The following is a 25,494-nucleotide window of genomic DNA, read 5'->3' on the forward strand; positions in this document are numbered from 1 at the left end:
ACTAGCAGATGTAGAAGAGACAAGGATGAGCACATTACAATATCAGGTTCACTGTATGTTTTGAGTCTCATTAGTATTCATCTTTCACTTTTGGAAACGCGTGTTTGAAGACAAATGAGGTAGAGAGAGGAAGATGAAAATGTGTGTGATTGGTTAAGTTGTAATTTTGAACCAAGTACTTGTAATTGTTTGTGTTGGTAACTGATGGAATACAAAATAAGAAATAGCCAGGCTTCTTTATTAGAGATTCAGTTTTTAAACCTGTGAAGGCATTGTTGACCAAGTAGAGTGGCGCAGTGTTAAGACTCTGCACTCGTATTGCAGAGGACAGCAGTTCAGTTTGTGTCTGGCAATCGACACCTAGTTTTTCCACAGTTGCTGAAAGTTGCATAAGGCAGGTGCGGAAATGGTTCCTTTTGAAAGGGCATGGCTGGTTTCTTTCCGCATCATTCTGCAATCCAATCCAAGTCATTTAGGTATTTGATCTTTATATTTAATCCACAGAATTCTGAAAATAAAATACTTAATGACATGTTTGGTCATAATATTCTGGTCAGTTGTAACCCTCCCATTGTACTATGTTTTTCTCCAACCAGTCACGGTTCCTTGGTACATTTGTTATCTATCTCATTCTTATTCCTCTCTCTGAAATAAGTGTGCCTGTTTTGTTATTACTTTAAATTATACTTTCGTCATTCCACTTTGCACTTTTTATACAAAGCTAACAATTGGTCTTCAGAAACCAGCTCTAATTTCTCAGTTTTTCTTTTGAATGCAGTTACTATTCAGTAAGTGCTTCAGTAATTCCGCGAAAACCTGATTTCTTGACTGTGCATATATCTCTATCTTTTGCTGTTTTCCATTGATTTCTTCCTCCTCCTCTTTCTTTTTCAATTTTCGTTTTATTCGTCTCTCTCCAAATGTTAACTATTGTTTTTGTTTTGTTTTGGTCGATATCTTTTAGTAGCCTCTTGTGGCTGGCCTTGGACATAAACACTCTGATTTGCATTGTGCACATTATGTAATATCCACACTTAGAACTGAAATAGTTACATACTATTATTGTACCTGTCCCTTGTCATTATCTGGTTTCAATCTGGGAACTGGGGTAATGCACATCCTCCACCAGGGGGCTTGCTGCTTTTTGGTAGGTTCGTCTTTGACTACCATCGGGCCCCAGCCTTTGGAGCATCTTGTTCCTTCCATGCTGCGTGTTTATCCTCTTGCTGTTCTTTTACCCCTCCCTTGGGGAACATGCCTGGGCTGTTTTTGGAAATATATTCTGCATTTTCGGTAGTCAGTATCAGAATACTCTCCATTGTCTTTTGTTCCGTTTTTATTTCTTGTTCACCTTCTCCTATCCTTACTCCCCTTCGGCATTTGAGGTTCTTCTTCCTCCCTGTGCACTCCTGAAGGCCAGCCCACGTGTTTTACATATAACAGGTGACTGGGTAATTCACAATTCCCTGCCCACGGTTGACAGATAGGGTTTGCACATAACCTCCTGATACATGGTGGATTGATTGCATGATTTGTTACCTTCCAAAATTGCCGGTTGGACCCTCTGTCAGGTGTTCGGGAGGTGTGAACAATCACCTAAGGCGGGTGCGCACCCTTCTGAAGGGGAGCACCCACTTGGGAGGAGCATGCCATCGGAGACTCTGGCAACCGTGGGGGATTTACCTGCAATGAGCCAATCATCTCCACAGTCAACGGCTACAAAATGTAAACGGAATGACACTAACAATTCAAAGGCCCTCCCACCTACACCACAGTTCCTCATGGTTTCATGTACCGAAGATGGTCAGTCCTTTGCTACGGTAAATCCGTTTATTATTCAGAAAGGTGTTGATGCAGTTGCTGGCCGTGTGAAATCCTGCTCTTGTTTACACAAAGGCACTTTGCTTTTGGAGACTACTTCTGATTCTCAATCACAACAACTGCTTGCAGCTTCACTCCTCCATGGTTATCCTGTTTGTGTCGAGGCCAATCGAATGCTGAATTCTTCCCGTGGTATTGTTTACACTAGGCTGCTCGATGGTCTGACCGAGGCAGAAATCCAAACGTACCCCTCTTATCAGGGTGTCATTTCAGTTCAGTGGGTGACTTAAAAAGTCGATGCCTTCTTAATGCCCACACACACCCTTTTTCTCACTTTTAATAGAGTGGTTCTTCCATCAAAGATCAAAGCAGGTTATGAAGTTATCACAGTCATACCATATAATCTGAACCTGATGCACTGCTACCAGTGTCATAATTACAACCACACTTGTGAGTCCTGTTGACGCCCAGCCAAATGTGTAACCTGTGGTAGGGATGCTCACGAGTGTGATTGTCCGCCTCCTCCCCACTCCATGAACTGCAGTGGCGACGTCGATCCATCAACTGCAATGGTGACTGTGCTGCCCCCTCCCGCAATTACCCTATGTGTCTTAATGAGCGGGCTGTCTAGGAGATCCGGGTAAAGGAAAAAGTGCCTTTCCCAGTTGTTCACAAGTTGTTGGCTAGTCTGAAACCCTGTGTTCTACAGTCTGGCACCTGTAGTACTGTTCTTGCTATCTCACACCACGGAGGACATGGGCATGCAGACTTGTAATCTCAGGTTTATCACTGCGGTTGTGAAATCACCCAGCATCATGGTAACGTCCCCGCCTACTCCTCCAGCTGTGCAGCACACACCAATTTTTCGCCTCATGGGGCGAAGTCACCTGCTATGCAACTGGCAGGCTGGAAAGGACAGAAGGAATACGCCCGTGAAGACTTCCTATGCCCCCCTAGCCAACTAACATCTGAGTCATGTTTTTCCAGCTGGAAAGACTGCAAGAAGCCAAAAAAAGGCAAACTGTCTTCTCCATCGCTGACTTGAAGATCCTCTTTGATGGTATAGCCATGTCGTACTGTTGTCAGGCCAACCTCCATGTCACCGGTGTGAACCACCAACAGTTTGTCTGTCCTGGACTCTGCAGGCCCACAGAAGGAGAATGCCAACGCTTCTGTAGACCTCATGGAACAGGATTCTCCTACCTCCGTGCCCTTAGTAGCGAGTCTCCGAAGGCTGGCACTTGCAGCCGTTGTGGTGACATCCCTTCATTTTTTCCTCGTCATGACTCTCCTCCAATGGAACATTCGTGGTCTTCAATTCAACTAAGAGGATTTACTGCTGCTCTTAGAATTGCAGCGTCCACTTGTTCTCTGACACAGAATTGTCCCCCCATGACCTCTTTTACCTCTCAGATTTTTTCCTGGTCCATTTTGACCTTGTCCCCAAGGATGGCATTCCATCTCGTGGAGGAGTCATGCTGCTTATATTGGATGATGTTCATAGTCAACACATCTCCCTGACTACCTGCCTTCAAGCTGTTGCAGTTTGCCTTTTCCTTCCTCACTTGACCTTTTTGCGTTTGTATAGTTTACATCCTTCCGTCATTTTATGTCAGCAGGACAGACTTCCTTCAGATTATTGGGCAGCTACCTCACCCTTTTGCTGCTCTGTAACTTTAATGTGCACTATCCTCTTTGGGGATTTCCCAGAACCTGTCCGAGAGGTGCCGTATTCTGCCTTAACACAGGAGCACCCATGTTCCTTTCAGACTCCATGCACATCTATATCCATTTGGACCTATCCTGCACTGCCCACCAGCTCACCCATCCTCTCGAGTGGTCTGTTCTCTCTTGACTCATACTCAAGCAACCATTTCCCCATGTGCTATCTGTTTGCTGACTACTACACCACCTATGTGCACACCCAAATTGCAGCTTACTAAGACCAACTGGAGGTTTTACTCCTCCATGGTGACCTTCGATGAACAGCATTTCCCCATTTGTGATGACCAGGTAGAATATCTTACAAACATTATCCTTACTGCTGCAGAACGTTCCATTCCTTGCACTTCCTCTTTACCAAGCTGTCTCCTGGTCCCTTGGTTGACTGAGGCATGCCATGATGCAATTCGTGCGCGGAGACGTCCTCTCCATGTTTTTAACCATCATCCTATGATGGCAAACTGCCTTCATTATAAACAGTTGCTTGCACAGTGTTGTTGCGTTCTTCAGGATAGTCAAAAAGCTAGCTGGATTTCACTCAGTAGTTATTTTATCATTTCCACTCCCTCTTCCATCATGTGGGCCAATCTCCGATGGCTCTCTGGGGCCGAGATCCGTTCCCCAGTTTTTGGCCTGACAGTAGCAGACGATGTCATCGTGGACCCTATTGCTATTCCAACACCTTGGGCTGCCATTTTGAGGAGATTTTGAGCTCCTCCCACTATCGCCCTGCCTTCCTCTGTCAGAAACAAGTGGAGGAGGCTCGGGCGATATCCTTCTCTTCTTAGAATCGTGAGTGCTACAATGCCGCCTTTACTATGGGGGAGCTAGCTCGTGCTCTCATTTCATCCTGATCCTCCACCCCAGGGCCAGGCGATGTTCACATTCAGATGTTGCAGCATCTTTCTCTTGCGGGCAAGCAGTTTCCGCTTCAAATGTATAACCGCAACTGGGCAGAGGCACATTTCCCAGTCACTGGCAAGGAAGCCATTGTCATACTCATACCTAAGTCCGGTAAATACAAACACCTTCCTTCTAGCTCTTGCCCCATTTCTCTCACCACCTGTGTTTTCAAGGTGATGGAACATATGATTCATGACTGGCTGATATAGTTTCTTGAGTCTCACAATTTAGTAACCACTGCACACACTTTATCCACCCATGTCATGAATAGTTTTCTGTGGAAATCCCAGACTGTGGCCGTGTTTTTCGATTTGGAGAAGGCCCATGAAACCTGCTGGAGGACTGGTGTCCCCCATACACTCTACATGTGGGGCTTCCATCGCTCCTGCCCCATTTCCTTTGGGAATTTTTGAAGGACCAAGATTTCAAGTTAAGTATGGGTTCTGCTTTGTCAGACACCTTTATCCAGGAAAATGGTGTGCCTCAGGGTTCCGTCCTGAGTGTCGTCCTCTTTGCTATCACCATTAACCCTGTAATGGCCTGTCTCCCCTCAGGCATCTCCTGCTTCCTTTTCATTGACAAATTTGCCATCGATTGCAGTTCCCCCTGGACCTGTCTCATTGAGCAGAGTCATCAGTGTTGCCTTGACTCTTGGAGTGTTGACATTGGCTTTTGTTTTTCCACTGGCAAAAACGTTTGTATGAATTTCTGGCGGTGCATTCGGTTTCTTCCACTGTCCTTACATCTTGGGCCTGTTGCTCTTCCGTTCAAAATTCCTGTGCCTCATGCTCCACAGGAAACTTTATTGACCCTCTCATGTATCTTACCTGGAAGGTCGCTGTATACAGTCACTCAGTGTTCTACGTGTCCTCAGTGGTACTTACTGGGGAGCAGATCAAACCTCCCTCCTCCATTTGTACTGGTCCCTTGTCCGCTCGAAACTAGCCTACAGGTGTTTCGTATGTGCATCTGCACGTCTGTCCCTCATATGCCGTCTCAGTACTATCCATCATCATGGCATCTGTTTGTCCACTAGCGCATTTGACACTAACCTGGTTGAGAGTCTGTATGCAGAAGGTGCTGAACTACTACTGTCCTACTGCCATGACTCTCCTCAGCAGGTATGCATGCCTCTTGTCTGCCATGCGTGGCCACCCATCCTGTGCTGCCTCCTTCGATGACTCCTTTGATCGCGTATACCTCCTGGAGTTTGCTTTTGGCTCTTGCTCTGGCAGCTTAACTTCACGCTCCCTGCAACTTTCCCAGTGAATGTATACCCTTCACCACCTTGTCTTTGTGTGGTGGTTTACGTTCACCTTGCCCTTCATTCACTTCCTAAGGACACTACTCCAGCCTCACTCAATTGCCTTCTGTTTTACGGCCTTTGAATGGAACTTCGCTGTAGCACCTTCGTGTGCACTTATGGCTCTCAGACTGAGCATGGTGTCTGGTGTTCCTTCATAATAGGCACCAACATTTTTTGGTATTGGTTTCCAAACTCTGCTCAGTATTTACAGCAGAGCTCTTCGCCCTGTATCAGGCCATGTAGTACATCTGCCTACACAGGCTTTTCAGTTGCATCATGTGCTTCGACTCTTTTAAGTGCCCTTCAGAGCCAGTGTGTGCTGTACTCCATCCATCCCTTAGTGCAACAGGTCCAGGAAAGCTGTCACTTGCTCACTCTTGGTGGAGTCACTGTGATGTTCATGCGGGTTCCTGGTCACGCTGGTCTGATAGGAAATGAGGCTGCTGATGCTGCTGCCAAGGCTGCAGTCCTCATACCTCAGCCTGCTAACTTGTACATTCCCTCCGATGATCTCTGTGTTGCTATCTGTCAACAGGTGGTGTCACTTTGGCATCACCACTGGTCCTCCCTTCATGGGAACAACTTCTGGGTTATTAAGCCTCCCCCAATGGCTTGGACGACCTCCTCTCGGCCCTCTCGCTGTGAGGAGATCATTTTAGCTAGGTTGTGAATTGGGCACTGGCTTTTTAGCCATCGCCATTTGTCCAGTGGTGCTCCCCCACCACGTTGCACTCATGGCACTCGACCTGTCGGAATGCCCTTTTTTTTAACCACTTACGTTCTTGTTTGAGTTTGCTGTCTTAGTTATCGGCAGTTTTAGCATCGACGCATGGATCGTTGACCACGTTTTACTTTTTATCCGTTGTAGCAATACAGCGAAGGCCATTTAAGTTTTCATTCTGGACCTCCATATCTCTAAGACATACTTTGTAGACCTTTCTTTACACCCCTGTTTTTAGCTGTCTTCTCTTCTGTCGATGGTATTTGTTTTTAACTCCTCTCTTTGTCTTTGTGTTCTACAGTTCTGATGTGGGCTTGTATGACCCTAGTTTTTTTGCGCCCTAAAACAAAAAACAATGCACATTTTCTGCAGTTATGGCTGTTACACTTATTTTTCTTTTTATGTATGTCTGGCTGCCTTTAAAGAAAGCTCATGTTCTGAAAGTTAAAGATTCATTGACTTCAGCTGGTTTTTGTTATTCTTAAGTGTTTCCTGAGCTGCTTGTTTTGAGGATTAGTTTGGTGATTTGTGTCTGTAGTTTCATTTTTAGTTTTTATGTTTGCAAAAGTCATCTTATCAAACGAAGCGAGGTAGTGCAGTGATTAGCACACTAGACTCACATTAAGGAGGATGACAGTTCAAACCCATTTTTGCCATCCTGATCGAGATTTCCATGATTTCCGTAAAATCTCTTCAGGCAAATGCTGGGATGGTTCCTTTGAAAGGGCATGGCCGGCTTCTTTCCCCATCCTTCCCAAATGTAATGGGACCATTAACCTTGCTGTTTTGTCCCCTCCCCTGAACCAACCAACCAACCATCTTACCAAGGACAGTAAGATAAATACAGTTAATATACATAATGATCAGCCCTTCACAAAACACTCCAGGCATTTCACCTACACTGATAATATAGCAGTGGCTGCCCAAGGGAAGATGTTTTAAGAGATGGAAGAAAAGTTGATTACATCATTGGATGTGCTTGGCCTTTACTACGAGTTCAATCAGCCAAAGCCAAATCCCAACTAGACACACCTAGTGAGACGGCACAGTGGGTAGCACAGTGTACTCACATTTGGGAGGCTGATGGTTCAAACCCACATCAGGCCATCCATATTTAGGTTTTATGTGATTTCCATGAATCATTCCAGGCAAATGCCAGGATGGTTCCTTTGAAAGGGCACGACCAATTCCCTTCCCCATCCTTGACACAATCTGAGCTTGTGCTTCACCTCTGATGACTTCGATGTTGATGGCACTTAAACCCAGTCTTCCTTTCTTTCCAACAAGATTCAAGTGTGCGTATTTCACTGATGAAATATCGAAGTTCGGCACAGTTGGACGTCACATGACAAGGCAAATGAGTTCAGCATTGTTACATCTGTATATCGAGGTGCTAGTCTTGGACGTACACTGTCTTTCAAGAAACATTTCCATAACAGAAGGCTGCAGGTCAGTGCAAGGAATAAGATTTTGAGGAAACTAGCCCTCGCATCATGAAAACTTCTGCCCTTGCTTGGTATATGTCAGCTGCAGATTACACCTCACCCGTGGGGAGTGCAGCTGTTCACTTCACACAGGTTATCATTGCAGTCAGTCAGTCAGTCAGTCAGTCTGTCCGAATCTTGTCAGGATGTATGAAGTCATCTCAAGTTGACAAACTCTATCAAATTGTTGATATAGCTCCCTCCCCCCCTCCTCCTCCCACTGTCAGAAGGGATGTTGCTGCCAGTATGTAGAGGGTGAAGCAGATTAGTGATCCCCATCATTCACTGTATGCTCACCAAGCTGTAATCTGTTGGCTGATCTAAAAAGAGCTTCATCACTTGGACTCAGTCACTAAAGGGAGCAATGGCGTGTAAGTACATCACCAGTTGGAATAGTAAACTGCTGTTGGGTATCCCACTGAAGGAAGAACTAGCCCCAGGAAACTATATGCCCTACCCTGTTTGGATATCAATCAGTCACATTAGGATGGATGTCCCCTGTTGCATGACCAACATGCATAAATGGTGAGCATCCTTTCCATGTAATGGAGAGGTGTCTTGCGAGTCTGGAACAACACAAGGTCATTTGCTTATATCCCCACTTCTGGAACACCTTGCACCACACAGGCCTTGACAGAGGCAAATAACAGGGCCATTGGAGTTGCTGCATTCTGGAAATGCTGACTAGACACGGGAATGAATGAATGACTATGTTTGCATTAGCACTGTTGTTGAGTAGACACATTCCCAGTAATAATACACAGTTTGTAGCATATAGTTGAAGTTTATGAATTGAATCCTTCCCTTTAAAGCATCCTCCCCCCCTCTCGAAATGATAATTATCTACAAACTTCTGTTAATTCAGTAACACACTTTTGACTCTGCCACACACATCCATTTGTTTTATGTATCAACCTACGTATTTCCTTTTTGTGCCTAGCTGTTATTTTTAATTTAAGTACTCTGTAAATCCCTTGAAATTTTGTGTAAGCATTGAATGCCTATTTCATATGCAAATCCCATGTTCTGAATGTGTGTTGCTTGGTAAAATATAAATTTTTTAGCTTTTATTGAATTACTGTAATCAGAAAATTGTTTGTGAAAGTTCTGCCATTCTGCCTTGTGTAGAATGTTGTGCTGCCTATGCATGCTGTATGTTCATGCTTCTGAATATAGATTCTTTTTTTTTCAGCTTATGATGCAGTGTATTATTCTGAGTAGTTGCTAATTTTATTCAGCAATGAATGAATTTATAATGTGTTATTAGTAATTTGCAATGTGGCATTATGTTTTTTATTTTATTTTCTTCACTTTTTAAAATTTTTTCTGTGATTTCTGCAGAACATCCCTCCAGTACATAAAAAATGGACATAGATGTTTGCTACACAATTGAAAGCACCTAGTTTGATAACACTGAACATACTCACATGCATGGCTGTGGTGAAAGGTAGATGACATGTATTGGAAAATTAAAGAAACCCTTGGAGAAAAGAGAGGCTGCAGTATGAGCATCAAAAACTTGGCTGGCAAGCCAGTACTTACAAGGGAACCTCCCCATCACACACCCCTCAGATTTAGTTATAAGTTGTCACAGTGGATAGGCCTTGAAAAACTGAACACAGATCAATTGAGAAAACAGGAAGAAGTTGTGTGGAACTGTGAAAAAATAAGCAAAATATACAAACTGAGTAGTTCATGGCAAGATATGCAACATTAAGGACACTAACATTGTAGGAGCGCCGTGGTCTCGTGGTAACGTGAGCAACTGCGGAACGAAAGGTCCTTGGTTCAAATCGTCCATCGAGTGAAAAGTTTAATTTTTTATTTTAAGTTTATGTGACAAACTCTTATGTTTTCATCACTTTTTTGGGAGTGATTATCACATACACAAGAAAACCTAAATCGGGCAAGGTAGAAGAATCTTTTTACCCATTCGCCAAGTGTACAAGTTAGGTGGGTCGACAACATATTCCTGTCATGTGACGCACATGCCGTCACCAGTGTCGTATAGAATATATCAGATGTGTTTTCCTGTGGAGGAATCGGTTGACCTATGACCTTGCGATCAAATGTTTTCGGTTCCCATTGGAGAGGCACGTCCTTTCGTCTACTAATCGCACGGTTTTGCGATGCGGTCGCAAAACACAGACACTAAACTTATTATAGTGAACAGAGACATCAATGAACGAACGGACAGATAATAACTATGCAAAAATAAAGAAAGTAAAATTTTTACTCGAGGGAAGACTTGAACCAAGGACCTCTCGTTTTGCAGCTGCTCACGGTACCACGGCGCTCCTGAGCTCCCACTCTCCAAGATATTGTCTATTTGGCCCCTGGACTACTCAGTTTGTATATTTTCCTTATTTTTTCACAGTTCCACACAACTTCTTCCTGTTTTCTCAATTGATCTGTGTTCAGTTTATCAAGGCCCATCCACTGTGCCAACTTATAACTAAATCTGAGGGGAGTGCGATGGGGAGGTTCCCTTGTTAGCAAAGAAAGGAAGTCTGAAAGATGGAAGGGCTGTGCAAGGGAAGTAAATTTAAAGATGATTTTACATAAAAGACCAAGCAGCAAGAAGAGTGGGTTTGGGGATGCGATACTGCGAGAATAATTTGACAGGATTTAAGCTGAAACAAGTCACTTGAAGTAGACTACATTTCTTTGGAATTATTAAGATCTGTGGGAGAATCGACCACAAGAAAACTGTTCCACCCATTATGCAATTCATGTGAGGGAGACGAAATATCCTTAGACTTGAAGAAGAATGTACCAATCCCTACACCAGCGAAGGGAGATTCTGACAGGTGTATTACCAAACTACCAGTTCAGTAAATCATGATTACAAAATATTAACATGAATTATATGCAGAAGAATGGAATGACTGGTAAAGTCAACCTGGGGTGAGGCATGGGAAGGAGAAACCAATTTGGGTTATGGAGAAGTGTATAGTAGTACTTAACCCTGCATCTTACCTTAGAAGATAGATTGAAGAAAGACAAATATGCATCTAAAAATTTGACACACTGTTGATTGGAATATGCTCTTCAAGATTCTGAATTAAGCGGGGGGGGGGAGTGAGAATTATTCTACGAAGTACGATTGTAAGTGTTGAAGGACAAGAAATGGAGGTATTATTTGAGGAGAAAGTGAAGCAGGGTTGTGGCCTGTCTCCAGTGTTATTCAATCCATATATAAAGCAAGCAGAAAATGAAAGTCTCTTCTGATAGTATTTGATTGACGCAGAACTTTATATGGAAGTGAAGCGTGGACGATAAATAATAGAACAAGATGGGAAAAAAAGCTTTTGAACTGTAATGTTGCAGAAGAGTACGGAAGATTGAGTAGTTTGAATAATGAATGAAGAGATACTGAATTGAATCAGGAAGAAAATAAAAGTAAGGCACAAGTAGACTAAAAGAATACTTTGGTTGACAGGATACATAATGAAGCATCAAGGAACAGTTCATTTTGTAGTGGAGAGAAAAGAGGCTAAAATTGCAGACAAAGATCAAAGCTTGGTTACAGCAAACAGCTTCATGTGAATGCAGTCTGCAGTTACAGAGAGGTGAAGAGACTTGCGTAGGGTAAACTAGTGCAGAGAGCTACATTAAATCAATCTTTGCAGTGAAAAAACCCACAACAGCAGCAAAAACGTGATGTTCAGTTCAGCAGCTTTTTTGTATGCAGGGTGATGTGGAGCACATCTTGATACACTTTTGTCTTTCCTTCTACTTTGCTAATTAAATATGAGTGATATAAAACTATCCTATCATTCTTGTGTTTCTCCTGTGGAGTCATAGACTCTCTGTAATATTGCATAGTATTATAGATGAAAGTGAACATTAAGGTCGTTGACATCATTGGCCTTACCGAGGTGGGTAGAAGTTCAACAAATTCAAAATTCTCATCTAGGAAATGAGTATATTTTGCAAATTACGTAGCTGATTTAATATGATTCATTAAAAGAACAACTTCATGTTAGACATGATTAAAACCAGTAAAGGTCACAGCAAAGTTGGGGAACACTTCTGAAACAGGAGTCAGTTCATGTAAGCACTGTAACCAGTCAAGAATTTACATAATAGTGTGCTGCAGATTTCCTCTGACTACTCTGAATAACATTGTGAATACCATTTGGGCAAAGAGAAGCCAGAAATATAAGCCCTTATTCTCAAGAGGCAGTTGTTCAACAAATCAAATGCAGACCTTTAAAAAAATACATTAATCAAAAGAAATGTAAACAGTGGGACTGATCCACACATTTATCCAGTACAAATAAGGTACATTTTATCACTTTCAACAAAAAGTCTCTCAGGAGATGTGTGTCCATCTTTTGCGCTGAATGGTAATACAGTTGCAATATAATTTTTACTTATCATCTTATTGGGTAACTTGGGATAGCCCCATCATCAAATCTCTGGTACGAAATAAACAACATAAGACGAGATATTTAAAGACACACTTTACGACAATGCAGTGAAGCTGACAAATGTACCCGTTAAACTCAGTACAAAACACCCTGTTGCCTCCTACTCCATTCCGAAACACTATCAGTGCCCACACTATTGCAAGCAGTTTGGCTGATACTTGGCATTAGTGACAATATACCTGAGACAACAAGCAAACTTTTGTATGATGACACTTATTAAAATAAGTATTATTTAACTGGTTTAGGAGTAAAGGAGACCACTCACAGTAGAAGCATTGAGACCTCAGCAGGCACACGTGAAAGGTAAAGAAAGAAAACTTTATAGCTTTCAGAGTCAATCCTTTGTCTAGCCAGATTACTCTCTCTCTCTCTCTCTCTCTACCTCTACCTCTACCTCCCCCCCCCCCCCCCCCCCCCAGCCCTCTCTTCCTCTCTCTTTCTGTGCCCCTGCATTGTGGCGGCTGGAAACACGATGCTGTATTGCATTTTGGTATGTGGTATAGGGTGGGGTAGGGGTTGTGTTGGGTGGTTGGAGGGTGCTGGTAGAAGGAGAGGGAGGGAGGAGGTAGAAAGAGCGGTTGACGGGTGGGCAGCTAGCAGCTCAGAGGGAGCAGTAGGTTTGCTAACTAGTTAGGTGCTAGGCATGTGATGCACAGGTGCCAGAGATGGTGTGGTGCAGTTTACAATGAAGATGACATTGATTCAGAGGGGATGACAGGACAGAAGAAGGGGAACTGTTGGGAGGGGGATGTGGGGACTGTGGGGTATTGGTAATTGTGGCCAGGATGGTTATGAGAGTGAAGGATGTGTCGCAAGGATAATTCCCATCTGCGTAGTTCAGAAATACTGGTGGTTGAGGGAAGGATTCAGATGGCCCAGGTTGTGAAGTGGTCGTTGAAATTGAGCATGTTGTGCTCAGCTGCGTGTTGTGCATCTGGGTGGTTAACTTCATTCTTTGTCATGGTTTTGGAAGTGATCATTCCTTCTGGTGGACAGCTAATTATTGTCATACTGATATAAAAAGCTGTCCAGTGAATACAGTTGAGTTGTTATGTGAGGGCTGTTCAAAAAGTACCAATCTATCCTTACTGAGGTACAATTGTTTGACACAAGTCACCTTCCGAGAAGTCATCTTCATCTTCTACACACCCCTCACAACGTTGCTGTCACTGCTGGAAATAGGACTGTTGATACTTTTAAAAATATCAGGAATCCAATACATTGATATTTAAAAAATATCATTATTGGCTCTCAAAAAACCAGAAAAAAATCAATATATTGACTGAAAAAGTATCTGTTTACCTGCCCGTAAAAAATCTGCTGCACATTGTAAATGTAATGCCAATTTTAAATTTGTATATTTAAGTATTGATTTATTATTAGACATTTTGAACATCATCATGCTAGCAGGCTGCCTATCCCCTTTGGAGCAAGAATTGAAGGGAAAATGATGCATGTTCACGCTTGGCAATGACCACTTTTCTAACAGTGATAGCTGCATGTAAGTGGCACAATAAATGGTATCCGATGGGTCCATCATTCAGTTTCGTCACATATCAGATTTGTTGGGAACACTTCATATCGACTTCTCTGTTTTTTCATTTTTGCAAATGCCAATGACTTAGCAGTTGTAATGTCAAAATTGCATTGTGGAGCTAAATGTTGCAGCTTGTGTTGGTAGCACTGATATCCAATTATGTCAGCATTTCTCCTCACACTTCTGTACCCACCCAAATACCAATCTTGTCATTTACATTTTTGTTCATCATTTTCAAGTTGTGCTAAAAATTGTTTTTTAATGCAACTGGTGTGCTGTTTTTCCACATTGGAAATCTTGTTAGGACTTCTTTCATTCCACATATACTTGCTTCACACAGTGAAAGTAAAACTACATTCTACTAACATTCCAAAAGCACAACTTCCAGTATTTACCAAAAATTGGGAAAAAATATAAAATAAAAATACGAGCACTCAATATTGCCATTTTTTATATCAATATATCAGGGAAGGAAATATCTCTGATATATATCGATGTCATTTTGAAGAATACCGGTATTTTTTTTCCAGGGGCAGATGTGGACTCTGACCACAATCTATTGGTTATGACCTGTAGATTAAAACTGAAGAAACTGCAAAAAGGTGGGAATTTAAGGAGATGGGACCTGGATAAACTGAAAGAACCAGAGGTTGTACAGAGATTCAGGGAGAGCATAAGGGAGCAATTGACAGGAATGGGGGAAATAAATACAGTAGAAGAAGAATGGGTAGCTTTGAGGGATGAAGTAGTGAAGGCAGCAGAGGATCAAGTAGGTAAAAAGACGAGGGCTAGTAGAAATCCTTGGGTAACAGAAGAAATATTGAATTTAATTGATGAAAGGAGAAAATATAAAAATGCAGTAAGTGAAACAGGCAAAAAGGAATACAAACGTCTCAAAAATGAGATCGACAGGAAGTGCAAAATGGCTAAACAGGGATGGCTAGAGGACAAATGTAAGGATGTAGAGGCCTATCTCACTAGGGGTAAGATAGATACCGCCTACAGGAAAATTAAAGAGACCTTTGGAGATAAGAGAACGACTTGTATGAATATCAAGAGCTCAGATGGAAACCCAGTTCTAAGCAAAGAAGGGAAAGCAGAAAGGTGGAAGGAGTATATAGAGGGTCTATACAAGGGCGATGTACTTGAGGACAATATTATGGAAATGGAAGAGGATGTAGATGAAGATGAAATGGGAGATACGATACTGCGGGAAGAGTTTGACAGAGCACTGAAGGACCTGAGTCGAAACAAGGCCCCCGGAGTAGACAATATTCCATTGGAACTACTGACGGCCGTGGGAGAGCCAGTCCTGACAAAACTCTACCATCTGGTGAGCAAGATGTATGAAACAGGCGAAATACCCTCAGACTTCAAGAAGAATATAATAATTCCAATCCCAAAGAAAGCAGGTGTTGACAGATGTGAAAATTACCGAACTATCAGCTTAATAAGTCACAGCTGCAAAATACTAACACGAATTCTTTACAGACGAATGGAAAAACTAGTAGAAGCCAACCTCGGGGAAGATCAGTTTGGATTCCGTAGAAATGTTGGAACACGTGAGGCAATACTGACCTTACGACTTATCTTAGAAGAAAGATTAAGGAAAGGCAAACCTACGTTTCTAGCATTTGTAGACTTAGAGAAAGCTTTTGACAGTGTTGACTGGAATACTCTCTTTCAAATTCTAAAGGTGGCAGGGGTAAAATACAGGGAGCGAAAGGCTATTTACAATTTGTACAGAAACCAGATGGCAGTTATAAGAGTCGAGGGACATGAAAGGGAAGCAGTGGTTGGGAAGGGAGTAAGACAGGGTTGTAGCCTCTCCCCGATGTTGTTCAATCTGTATATTGAGCAAGCAGTAAAGGAAACAAAAGAAAAATTCGGGGTAGGTATTAAAATTCATGGAGAAGAAATAAAAACTTTGAGGTTCGCCGATGACATTGTAATTCTGTCAGAGACAGCAAAGGACTTGGAAGAGCAGTTGAATGGAATGGACAGTGTCTTGAAAGGAGGATATAAGATGAACATCAACAAAAGCAAAACGAGAGTAATGGAATGTAGTCTAATTAAGTCGGGTGATGCTGAGGGAATTAGATTAGGAAATGAGGCACTTAAAGTAGTAAAGGAGTTTCGCTATTTGGGGAGCAAAATAACTGATGATGGTCGAAGTAGAGAGGATATAAAATGTAGGCTGGCAATGGCAAGGAAAGCGTTTCTGAAGAAGAGGAATTTGTTAACATCCAGTATTGATTTAAGTGTCAGGAAGTCATTTCTGAAAGTATTCGTATGGAGTGTAGCCATGTATGGAAGTGAAACATGGACGATAAATAGTTTGGACAAGAAGAGAATAGAAGCTTTCGAAATGTGGTGCTACAGAGGAATGCTGAAGATTAGATGGGTAGATCACATAACTAATGAGGAAGTATTGAATAGGATTGGGGAGAAGAGAAGTTTGTGGCACAACTTGACCAGAAGAAGGGATCGGTTGGTAGGACATGTTCTGAGGCATCAAGGGATCACCAATTTAGTATTGGAGGGCAGCGTGGAGGGTAAAAATCGTAGAGGGAGACCAAGAGATGAATACACTAAGCAGATTCAGAAGGATGTAGGTTGCAGTAGGTACTGGGAGATGAAAAAGCTTGCACAGGATAGAGTAGCATGGAGAGCTGCATCAAACCAGTCTCAGGACTGAAGACCACAACAACAACAAACCGGTATTTTATCAACAACCCTATTTCCCACACAAAGTAATCGCATATTGATGATCCAGTGACCTGGGTGGTCAGCTAGGGCCGTGACCGGACTGACCTCTGTTAACAACTCTGTTATGCGTGAAGAGAGTGTAAATGTCACCAGAGTCCTTAAATGGTCAGTAACAACCCATGGTCTAGGGGTAGCGTCTTTGATTCATAATCAAAAACGTCTTCGGTCCCGGGTTTGATCCCCGCCACTGCCTAAATTTTGATAAATAATCAGCATTGGCGGCCGAAGACTACCGGCATAAGAAGTCAGCCTCATTCTGCCAACGGTCTTGTCAAAGAGGGCGGAGGAGCGGATAGAGGTTCAGGGTACTCTCTTGTCCTAGGGGTGGGAAATTGCCCCTAAAGGTGGAAGAATCAGCAATGATCAACGACATGAGGATGCAGAAGGCAATGGAAACCACTGCATTAAAGACACGTAACGTGTATCCACAGGACATGTGGCCTGTATTTGAAGAAGTGTCATGATGATCTCTCCATTGGCAAAAGATTCCGGAATAGTCCCCCATTCGGATCTCCGGGAGGGGACTGCCAAGGGGGAGGTTACCATGAGAAAAAGATTGAATAATCAACGAAAGGATAACGTTCTACGAGTCGGGGTGTGGAATGTCAGAAGCTTGAATGTGGTAGGGAAACTAGAAAATCTGAAAAGGGAAATGCAAAGGCTCAATCTAGATATAGTAGGGGTCAGTGAAGTGAAAAGGATTTCTGGTCAGATGAGTATCGGGTAATATCAGCAGCAGCAGAAAATGGTATAACAGGTGTAGGATTCGTTATGAATAGGAAGGTCGGGCAGAGGGTGTGTTACTGTGAACAGTTCAGTGACCGGGTTGTTGTAATCAGAATCGACAGCAGACCAACACTGACAACAATAGTTCAGGTATACATGCCGACGTCGCAAGCTGAAGATGAACAGATAGAGAAAGTGTATGAGGATATTGAAAGGGTAATGCAGTACGTAAAGGGGGACGAAAATCTAATAGTCATGGGCGACTGGAATGCAGTTGTAGGGGAAGGAGTAGAAGAAAAGGTTACAGGAGAATATGGGCTTGGGACAAGGAATGAAAGAGGAGAAAGACTAATTGAGTTCTGTAACAAGTTTCAGCTAGTAATAGCGAATACCCTGTTCGAGAATCACAGAAGGAGGAGGTATACTTGGAAAAGGCCGGTAGATACAGGAAGATTTCAATTAGATTACATCATGGTCAGACAGAGATTCCGAAATCAGATACTGGATTGTAAGGCGTACCCAGGAGCAGATATAGACTCAGATCACAATATAGTAGTGATGAAGAGTAGGCTGAAGTTCCTGACATTAGTCAGGAAGAATCAATACGCAAAGAAGTGGGATACGGAAGTACTAAGGAATGACGAGATACGTTTGAAGTTCTCTAGCGCTATAGATACAGCAATAAGGAATAGCCCAGTAGGCAGTACAGTTGAAGAGGAATGGACATCTCTAAAAAGGGCCATCACAGAAGTTGGGAAGGAAAACATAGGTACAAAGAAGGTAGCTGCGAAGAAACCGTGGGTAACAGAAGAAATACTTCAGTTGATTGATGAAAGGAGGAAGTACAAACATGTTCCGGGAAAATCAGGAATACAGAAATACAACTCGCTGAGGAATGAAATAAATAGGAAGTGCAGGGAAGCTAAGACGAAATGGCTGCAGGAAAAATGTGAAGACATCGAAAAAGATATGATTGTCGGAAGGACAGACTCAGCATACAGGAAAGTCAAAACAACCTTTGGTGACATTAAAAGCAACGGTGGTAACATTAACAGTGCAACGGGAATTCCACTGTTAAATGCAGAGGAGAGAGCAGATAGGTGGAAAGAATACATTGAAAGCCTCTATGAGGGTGAAGATTTGTCTGATGTGATAGAAGAAGAAACAGGAGTCGATTTAGAAGAGATAGGGGATCCAGTATTAGAATCGGAATTTAAAAGAGCTTTGGAGGACTTACGGTCAAATGAGGCAGAAGGGATAGATAACATTCCATCAGAATTTCTAAAATCATTGGGGGAAGTGGCAACAAAACAACTATTCACGTTGGTGTGTAGAATATATGAGTCTGGCGATATACCATCTGACTTTCGGAAAAGCATCATCCACACAGTTCCGAAGACGGCAAGAGCTGACAAGTGCGAGAATTATCGCACAATCAGCTTAACAGCTCATGCATCGAAGCTGCTTACAAGAATAATATACAGAAGAATGGAAAAAAAAATTGAGAATGCGCTAGGTGACAATCAGTTTGGCTTTAGGAAAAGTAAAGGGACGAGAGAGGCAATTCTGACATTACGGCTAATAATGGAAGCAAGGCTAAAGAAAAATCAAGACACTTTCATAGGATTTGTCGACCTGGAAAAAGCGTTCGACAATATAAAATGGTGCAAGCTGTTCGAGATTCTGAAAAAAGTAGGGGTAAGCTATAGGGAGAGATGGGTCATATAAAATATGTACAACAACCAAGAGGGAATAATAAGAGTGGACGATCAAGAACGAAGTGCTCGTATTAAGAAGGGTGTAAGACAAGGCTGTAGCCTTTTGCCCCTACTCTTCAATCTGTACATCGAGGAAGCAATGATGGAAATAAAAGAAAGGTTCAGGAGTGGAATTAAAATACAAGGTGAAAGGATATCAGTGATACGATTCGCTGATGACATTGCTATCCTGAGTGAAAGTGAAGAAGAATTAACAGTCTAATGAGTACACAGTATGGTTTGAGAGTAAATCAGAGAAAGACGAAGGTAATGAGAAGTAGTAGAAATGAGAACAGCGACAAACTTAACATCAGGATTGATGGTCACGAAGTCAATGAAGTTAAGGAATTCTGCTACCTAGGCAGTAAAATAACCAATGACGGATGGAGCAAGGAGGACATCAAAAGCAGACTCGCTATGGCAAAAAAGGCATTTCTGGCTAAGAGAAGTCTACTAATATCAAATACCAGCATTAATTTGAGGAAGAAATTTCTGAGGATGTACGTCTGGAGTGCAGCATTGTATGGTAGTGAAACATGGACTGTGGGAAAACCGGAACAGAAGAGAATCAAAGCATTTGAGATGTGGTGCTATAGACGAATGTTGAAAATTAGGTGGACTGATAAGGTAAGGAATGAGGAGGTTCTACACAGAATTGGAGAGGAAAGGAATATGTGGAAAACACTGATAAGGAGAAAGGACAGGATGATAGGACATCTGCTAAGACATGAGGGAATGACTTCCATGGTACTAGAGGGAGCTGTAGAGGGCAAAAACTGTAGAGGAAGACAGAGGTTGGAATATGTCAAGCAATTAATTGAGGATGTAGGTTGCAAGTGCTACTCTGAGATGAAGAGGTTAGCACAGGAAAGGAATTCGTGGCGGGCTGCATCAAACCAGTCAGTAGACTGATGACAAAAAAAATAACCTCATTTGTGGATATTGAAGGTCGAGCAGAATGTACTTCCCTCTTTATTAATGAGTGGCCATCTTTGAAGTGGTTTTACAAGTCCTTTATCTGTATGGTACCCATTGCTTCGTCCCCAAACACTTGTCGAATGTTGTGGATTGCTTCAGTCTGAGTATTGCCAAGTTTAAAACAAAATTTGATGCAATAACATTGTTCCTTTTTTTCCCCACAACATAAAATTCAGTGATTACCACTTACACGTGTTCAGTTGTCTATGGCTAGCCAGTGACTGGTTGTTTCCACACTCATGAAAAGAATCGGGTATGTGCACCACATATGCCCCCAAACACAAAGTATGCACGCACACTGATACCATTGTTTATTTCAGCAATAAAAAATAAGTCTGGTACTTTATTAACAGACCTTATCTGACAAGGCTGCTTTCACAAGTGGCCCTGCCTCTGACAAGGTAGGATAAGCGTGTGACAGGACTGGAATAGAAAGTGCTGGGTGGCTGGACTGTCCAGATCTTGCACAAGTCTTTCACAGAGATAAGATCCCTGTGGCAAGGAGTTGGGAGCGGGAGTGGCCAAGGATGGACCAGGATGGTTGTGTAGGTTGGGTGGGTGAAGGGAACCCACTTTAGGATGGGTGGAGAGGATATTCCATTGCCCTCGCAATCTACACAACATCCTGGTCCAAACCTGTGTCACTCCAAACCCACTGTCACATGAATCTATTCTATGGAAGATTCAGATGCAAGATCTGGCCAATCTACCCACCCAGCACTTCCTGCTCCAGTCCTGTCACAGGCTTATCCTACCCTGTAAAAGGTAGGGCCACCTGTGAAAGCAGCCATGCCGTACACCAACTCAGCTGTAATCACTAAACAGATTTTTGTGTTGGTATGACAACCAACCAGCTGTCCACCAGAGTGATTGGCTACCGCCAGACTGTGGCAAAGAACAGAGTTGACCACACAGTGGCACAGCATGTAGCTGAGCATAATGTACTCGATTTCAATGAATGCTGTACAACTGGATCATCTGAATCCTTTCCACCACCACCACCACCACCACCATCACCGCCGCCACCAGCTTTTCTGAACTATACAGATGAGAGTTACCCTTGCAACACATCCTTTCCAGTCGTAACCATCCTGGCGTCAATGTTCATTAACCTATTGTCCCCACACCCTCTGCCCCACAGTCCCTTCTTCCTCTGTCCTGTCATTCCCTCCCAGTCCACATCACCTTCATTGTGCACTGCACCACACCAGCCTTGGAATCGTGCAGTTTGGGCCAAGCGCATGCATCTGCTGTCCTCCTCTCGTGCATTCATAGCAAACAAAGCCGCTGTCTCCTTCTGAGCCACCCTGACACAATTCCCACCCACCCTAGTCCACATGCAGGAATGAAATCTTGGTATTGTGGGTTCAGTTGGCACAATGTAAGGGTACAGATGTTAGTGTGTGTGTGTGTGTGTGTGTGTGTGTGTGTGTGTGTGTGAGTGAGTGAGTGAAAAAGGGGGGGGGGGAGTACCTGTTGACTACTGAAGACTTCTGCTATTCGGTGAGTGGTCTCCGTACTCCTAAATTATTTACATTCCGCCAGAACTTTCTTACTATATTTTCCAGGCTACTATATTATGAATGTGGGAAGTAACACTAATTGAAATAGCTCAGTAAATAAAGTTCAGCCAAAACATTTTAAAACTAATGTTACTTGACACATTGAAATTTCAAATAGCTCAGTAAACGTAAACCTTAACAATATGGAAGGAAGGATCATGGACACTTTCTATATTTACAAGGAACCACTGTTAGTTATGGTCTAGTAATGGGTAATTCTTGTAACATTGAGATCAGCCTTTACAATTGCACAGTAAAAATTGTCAGTAATTACAGTTACAAATTTCTCCCGACAAGACCATAGGTACAATGCTTTAAGCTGCTGGATTTAAACCTAGAGTAGAGTACCCATATGCTATTGTTCAATATGTCTTGATTTCAACCAACTGTTTAAAACTGTAATACATGACAGTCAAAATTTCAACAACCTATTAAAAACAGTAGTTGCTGACATTTAAAACAAGAAAAAGATGAAAACAGAAATTTAAAAAAATAAAATAGGAAGGGAGCTAGGTCAAATTGTTTTTAACATTTTTTTTACTGTCACATACTATTTATTGTACACGTGTGGCATCCTATTGGTTAATGTAAATGCAGTGACTGACTTTTGATGTTTTTGTGGTATAATGCAATGACTGACGACCATGGTGTTAAGAATGTAAATTCTTACTAACCATAAGTTTCTATTGTTTCTTTTATTGTGATAAATGCCCTTTCTCTCTTCCTTTCCACATTTTTAAAAGTTTTATTTTTGATCTCTTGTTATTTTGACTGCTGTATGGAATATTGTTTTCATCAGGTTTGTTGAAATTTTGTCTGTTATGTACTATTGTTGAAAAAACAGTTTAATCGTGTGTACTACATTTTTTAAATAATTGGTTGAAATTGACATTTTGAACAGGCTCATATAGGCACTGTACTTCTAGGTTTAATACCAGCAGCTGAATGAATGGCAGCTGTGGCCTTGATGGTAGGAATTTGTAACGGCAATTAAAGACAATTTTTACAGTTTAGTTGCAATGACTGATCTTGGTATTATAAGCATTACATAGTAGTGTTTTCTTCTAATTGTAATAAGTGTTCCTGCTCCATTCGTTCTGTATTTTTACAGTTCGTATTTATTGAGCTATTTGTAATTGTGATCTACCATGTAACAGTGCTTTCAAAACATGGAGCTGAAATTTATGTACTGAGCTAATCTTCATTTCCTATGCCAACATCAAGCAACATGGAATGTCACAGCTGTGACCTTAGTACAGTGTGATTCTTTTCTTAACAAAAATTATATATGTATGTCATTTAAATAATACTTGTTTCAATAAGTATTGTCATTTAACAATTTGCGTGTTGTTATAGGTATGTGTCACTAGTACCACTTACTGGCTGAATTGTTTACTTCTTTGTGCCATATTGAGCTGTTAGGGTACTGGTGACATTTCGGAGTGGAGTAAAAGGTGACGAGTACTTTGTATTGACTTTTATGGGTATGTTTGTCAACTTCATTGCATTTTTTAATGTGTGTCTTTAAATAGGTTGTCTTATATTGCATATTTTGTGGCACAGACCTGATGATGGGGTTATGAAACTCTGGCAACTTTTGTTGATGTGAAAAATGTCAAGCTGCACCATGGTTTGGACTCTGCTTTAAACTGTAGGCCTTGCTGTAACTGGCTGAGTAAGTCAGTTCAGTTCAAAGATAGGAAGGAAGGCAGTGGCACACCAGCTCCAATAGGATCATGCCTAGTAAAGCACTGTGGTGTTCAAAACAGTTTTCAGATTGATGACTACCTTTTTTTACCCCATTTAGTACTGTCCCATTGATTGATGAATGATAGTTCTCTGGACTCAACACGTGATACCATTGGAATGAGCCTCATATTTCAACCCTAAATTTTTTGTCCTGGTGAATACATTCCTTTTCAGTGTTGGTAACAAACTTTTTTATTTCAGTGCTTTTGTAGTTGATGGCTGCTTGGCGGTTCTTCATCAAGAAATTTAATATGTGTACTCAAGTCAGGTAACTTACTATTTGTTGCTCACATTTCTCCTCAGCACTGACACCAGTACCTTCACGACAACTACTACAGCAGCAACAAGTGGGGGTTACAGCTCCAGTTCAGATTACAGTCAGTACTATGACCCATCATATTGGCAGAATTATTCTGCATGGCAAGGATATTATGACACAAGTACTGATCCAGCAGCTACTGCATCAGCACATGCGCAAGCCTCCCATGATTACTATCAGAGTATGAGTGCGTACTCCAGTGCACCGGTAGTGGAAGATACTACTAACCATGAGGATGACCTTGAGCTTATTGGTAGGTAGACTGGAGATTTAGTAGCACAAAATGAAGTGCTATAACCAGTTTGTTTAGTTGATAACAACTGTTTCAGGTGTGTGGTTATAATATGATAGTTCTTTTAGCTTTTACAGTTTTATAAATTAGACAAAAATCTTTTAATTTTGGCTTATTTTAAAATAATATGCAGTGTTTTCCATTCACATACTGTTGCTATAATCATTTCTAAAGTTAATAGTGTACATATGGCTTCAATGTTAATATTATTATTTCTCTGTGCACTTGCTCCATATTCCAGTCCTTTTATAGATTTGCTGAACATGCTCTACATTTGGATTATGCATTCAGTAGATTAATCGTGACTAGATAATTTCCATATGATAACAGATGTTGACAGATGCGTTTGCTTAACTGGATTTAGCTTTCATTCAAGACACTATGATGTCTTTCTTATTGTGTCAGAGGCACACATTTTTTAAACAAAAAAATGCCAGGCATATTACACCACTTTTTATGCCTATACAGTGAAGTTCTTTAAAGTTGTGATAGAAAAGCGTTTTATGATAGTGACTTGTTATTAGGGAAAATTTGTCTCTGAAAAATGGATATGTATTTGTGGGGAGAAAAAAGAGTCAGTTATTTGCCCCCCTCCGAGCAACACAAGCTAAGAAAGACCAAGCTTCAGTGTTAGTTTTTCATATGAGGTTGAGTCAAATGAAAACCTTAAATACTTTTTAAATATTATTTATTGTGCAGCAGTGGTACAAAGCTGTACCACTTTTCAACATAATCTCCCCCATGCTCAATGCAAGTCCTCCAGTGCTAACAAAGTGCATAAATTCCTTTAGAAAAAAGTTCTTTTGGTAGTCCGCACAACCACTCATGCACTGTGTGGCATACCTCTTCATCAGAACGGAACTTCTTTCCTCCCATTGTGTCTTTGAGTGGTCCAAACATATGGAAATCACTTGGGGTAAGGTCTGGTGAGTATGGTGGATGAGGAAGACACTCAAAATGCAGGTCTGTGATTGTGGCAACTGTTGTATGGGCAGTGTGGGGCCTTGCGTTGTCATGTTGCAAATGGACACCTGCTGACAGCAATCCATGTCGCTTTGATTTGATTGCAGGCCAAAGATGATTTTTTAGGAGATCTGTGTATGATGCACTGGTGACAGTGGTCCCTCTAGGCATGTAATGCTCCAAAATGATGCCTTTTCATCCCAAAAGAGATTCAGCACAACCTTCCCTGCTGATGGTTCTTTTCGAAACTTCTTTGGTTTTGGTGATGAAGAATGGCACCATTCCTTGCTCGCTCTCTTTGTTTCCGATTGGTGGAAGTGAACCCAGGTTTCGTCCCCAGTAACGATTCTTGCAAGGAAGCCATCACCTTTTCATTCAAAGTGCCGAAGAAGTTCTTTACAAGCATCAACACGTCATTCTCTCATTTCAGGAGTCAGCTGCCGTGGCAC

The 25,494-nt window shown here is 41.9% G+C and overlaps 1 protein-coding gene across 2 annotated transcripts in view; it reads left to right on the top strand.

Annotated features, from left to right (window-relative positions):
• The window catches only part of LOC126483938 (tRNA selenocysteine 1-associated protein 1), a 62,182-nt gene that overhangs the window by 24,501 nt on the left and 12,187 nt on the right, over window positions 1–25,494 (top strand). For both annotated transcript variants that reach the window (XM_050107222.1, XM_050107223.1), the window contains exon 5: window positions 23,775–24,043. In XM_050107222.1, the coding sequence (XP_049963179.1) occupies window positions 23,775–24,043 (269 nt within the window). The remainder of the gene's footprint in view (window positions 1–23,774; window positions 24,044–25,494) is intronic.

The sequence above is a fragment of the Schistocerca serialis genome, chromosome 6, assembly GCF_023864345.2.
Source record: "Schistocerca serialis cubense isolate TAMUIC-IGC-003099 chromosome 6, iqSchSeri2.2, whole genome shotgun sequence".
Lineage (NCBI taxonomy): Eukaryota > Metazoa > Arthropoda > Insecta > Orthoptera > Acrididae > Schistocerca > Schistocerca serialis.